General features: G+C 33.7%; 1 protein-coding gene across 1 annotated transcript in view; it reads left to right on the top strand.

Annotated features, from left to right (window-relative positions):
• Window positions 1–1571, top strand: part of LOC118445862 (E3 ubiquitin-protein ligase MIB1-like) — a 173325-nt gene extending 171754 nt beyond the window's left edge. Inside the window, exon 10 of the mRNA XM_085656444.1 lies at window positions 1553–1571. Within this exon, the coding sequence (XP_085512570.1) occupies window positions 1553–1556 (4 nt within the window). The 3' untranslated portion in view covers window positions 1557–1571. The remainder of the gene's footprint in view (window positions 1–1552) is intronic.
• Window positions 1572–2956: the final 1385 nt, after the last annotated feature.

The following is a 2956-nucleotide window of genomic DNA, read 5'->3' as shown; positions in this document are numbered from 1 at the left end:
TTTTCCGTCTTCCGATTACTCGTTCAACCATGAACTAAATGAAATCGATACATATATATATGTATACATATGTGTATGTGTGTGTGTGTGTATAGTATGATAGAAATTATGATCGATGGTGAGATTTGTTCGAAATTTTTATCAATTGAAATTTATTTTTATCTATTGACAAAAAAGAAAAATAAAAAGAAAATAATAATAATAATAATAATAATAATTATTATTATTATAAAAATAGGATAAAAGTGAAAAATCAAAATAAGAAACAAAGACGACTTGTTAATAATTATAATTATTATTATTATTAACTTCGAAATTGACAAAAGAAGATTCCTTTTTGGATCCATTGAAAATATTTGTCATATTAATTCCACGAAAAATCATTTTGACCATTTATACATACATACATACATATATATATATATATATATATATATATATATATATATATATATAATATCAATATTAATATGATTTTAATTGTTCAAAAGAAGATTATAAAAGAGAAATAAGAAAAAAAAAAAAAAAAAAAAAAAAGAAAAAAATGTGTAAAGAAAAAAATTGATGCGACTTTTTATTCATCGTCGATACGTTAAATTGGACAGTTCCATTGATATTTAATAATATAATGAATAGATCACGAATAGATAACGAAAGTGAAGTCTTGTAAACGCGTCTTGAGGTTTTCTACTTAAATCGGTAGCGACACGTCGTCTTTAACGATCTTGCTTTTACGCTCGTAAAAGGGTGTCACTGTTACTTTCCATCCACCTCCGTAGCCGACGAAACAATTCCTGACCATCGATCCCTTCTCTCCCTTTCTCTCTTTCCCTTCTCTCTCTCTCTCTCTCTCTCTCACTTCTCCTCTTCCTCTTTCTCTTTCTCTCGTTCTCTCGGAAGCTCGCGTTTTCATCCAGCCCTCGTCGATGCTTGGAGCGAGCGCGATATGTTGTGAAATATGTATGGTCGACGTGAAAAGAGCCATAAGGTAAGAGGAAGGGCCTGAACGTGCGAGAGAAAGAAGAGAGACGAAGAGAGAAAGAGAGAGGAATGGTGAAAGGGAGAGGAAGGGAAGAGAGGTGAGAAAGGGAGAACGAAAAAAAAAAAGAAAGAAAAAAGAAGGACGTAATACGAGGGGTAGGTGTTAAAGTTCAAACGAAGAAGGAGCCACCCCTGTGTCTCTATGCCCTTTTAACGATACGACATAAATAGAGGGTGTTTAATCTTTCGACTCCATGTACAATCTATATATATATATATGTGTGTGTGTGTGTGTGTGTGTGTGTGTGTGTATGTGTGTGTATGTATACAGCCGTCCACTTTTTTCTCTTTTTTCTCCTTTCTTTTTTTCTTTTCTTCTTCTTTTTTTTTTTCATTTCTTTTTCTTCGTGCATACGTACAAACAGATTACCTTCGAAACTGTTATAGCACGGAAAGAGTATCGTTCCCATAAACATACTATATATATATATATATATATTTCTAGAGTATAATTTTAATAGTAATAATTATAATAGTATATCTTTGTTTTTCTTTTTCGTGTTTGTTCCAGGTAAGATTTTGAACTAGTGATTTATGGTGCTAAGGAAATGAGAGGAAAGAAGGCGAGGGGGCGGGGGAGGGGGAAATAAAAATCAAGGAAAAAATCTCCGAAGGATTATTAGAGAGAATGACATATATACGATTGTAAAAAAACTGAAGGTAGGTCCAATCCAAAATTTTCTCGAATATACAATATACGAGATAATATAATATATTTCATAATTACTTATATATATATATATATATATATATATATATATATATATATATATATATATCGAAAGAGATCACAGAAGTCTCACGAATGAATCATCAAGATATAAAGATTCCGCCCGAAAGAACACAATGATCGAGATGTAGTGATCGTCGATTATAAGAAAGAAAAATTGGAAAAGAATTAAATAAATAAATAAAGAAATAAATAAATAAATAAATAAATAAATAAATAAATAAATAAATAAATAAAACAAAATAATCGTCGAATGACGGACGAAAAAAACTTAACAAATAATATACTTGACGTTAATTATTCGTACAATGAATATAGAATTAGATCGGTTTTAATGACAAAAGTATAGAATTAATTCGTAATCGAGACTCGATTGACGTTCTAAGTAGAATCGATTCAATTTCCCCGTTGCTTTTCACTTCCTTTCTTCTCCTTATTCCTCCTATTAGTTGTCATCATTATCACATTTCTTACCTTAACTCTCATTCCTACTCTTCTTCCATCTCTTTCTTCGTCCTACTCGTTGTCATCATCATTATCATCATCATCATCATCATCACTTCTCCTCGCGTAACTCTCTTTCTTCCTCTTCTTCTTCTTCTTCCTTCTCCTCCTCCTTCACCTCCACCTCCTCTTCATCCTCCTTTTCCTCCTCCTTTCGTCGTAACGTAGCTACGGGCGACGATTGTCGCTCGTTCCTGAAATACCTGTGTCAGATATTGCGTGTCTAACAATAGGACGAGATAGTCGAGCGTCAGAATGAGTAGAATATTCCAAGCTCGTCGTTGTTCTCCTCGTCCTCCTTTCTCCTTTACATTTCTCTCTCTCTCTCTCTCTCTCTCTCTCTCTTTCTTTCTCTCTATCTTTATCTATCTCCGTCTTTCTCTCAATCTGCCACTTCGTTCGATGATTTCTCTACGTCTTCCCTAACCATTCACTCTTCCAAAGGCAGCAGATCTGCGAAGGGATTCGTCTATGTCTCTACATTCGAGATCTTTCCCTATCCCTTGCCAAACTATTTGTCTATCGAGAGGGGAACCTACGTAATTTTCCTACTCCTTCTCTCACCCCCCCCCCTATTCCTTTGAATCACTCCTTGCCGCTCTTCTTGTTCTTCTCCTACTTCTCTCTCTCTCTTTCTCTTACTACTTCTCTCCTTTATCCTATCTTGACTTCTATCATCTC

Source organism: Vespa mandarinia, chromosome 4 (genome assembly GCF_050613455.1).
Source record: "Vespa mandarinia isolate Hongniang chromosome 4, ASM5061345v1, whole genome shotgun sequence".
Lineage (NCBI taxonomy): Eukaryota > Metazoa > Arthropoda > Insecta > Hymenoptera > Vespidae > Vespa > Vespa mandarinia.
This window is presented reverse-complemented; position numbering and strand designations above follow the sequence as displayed.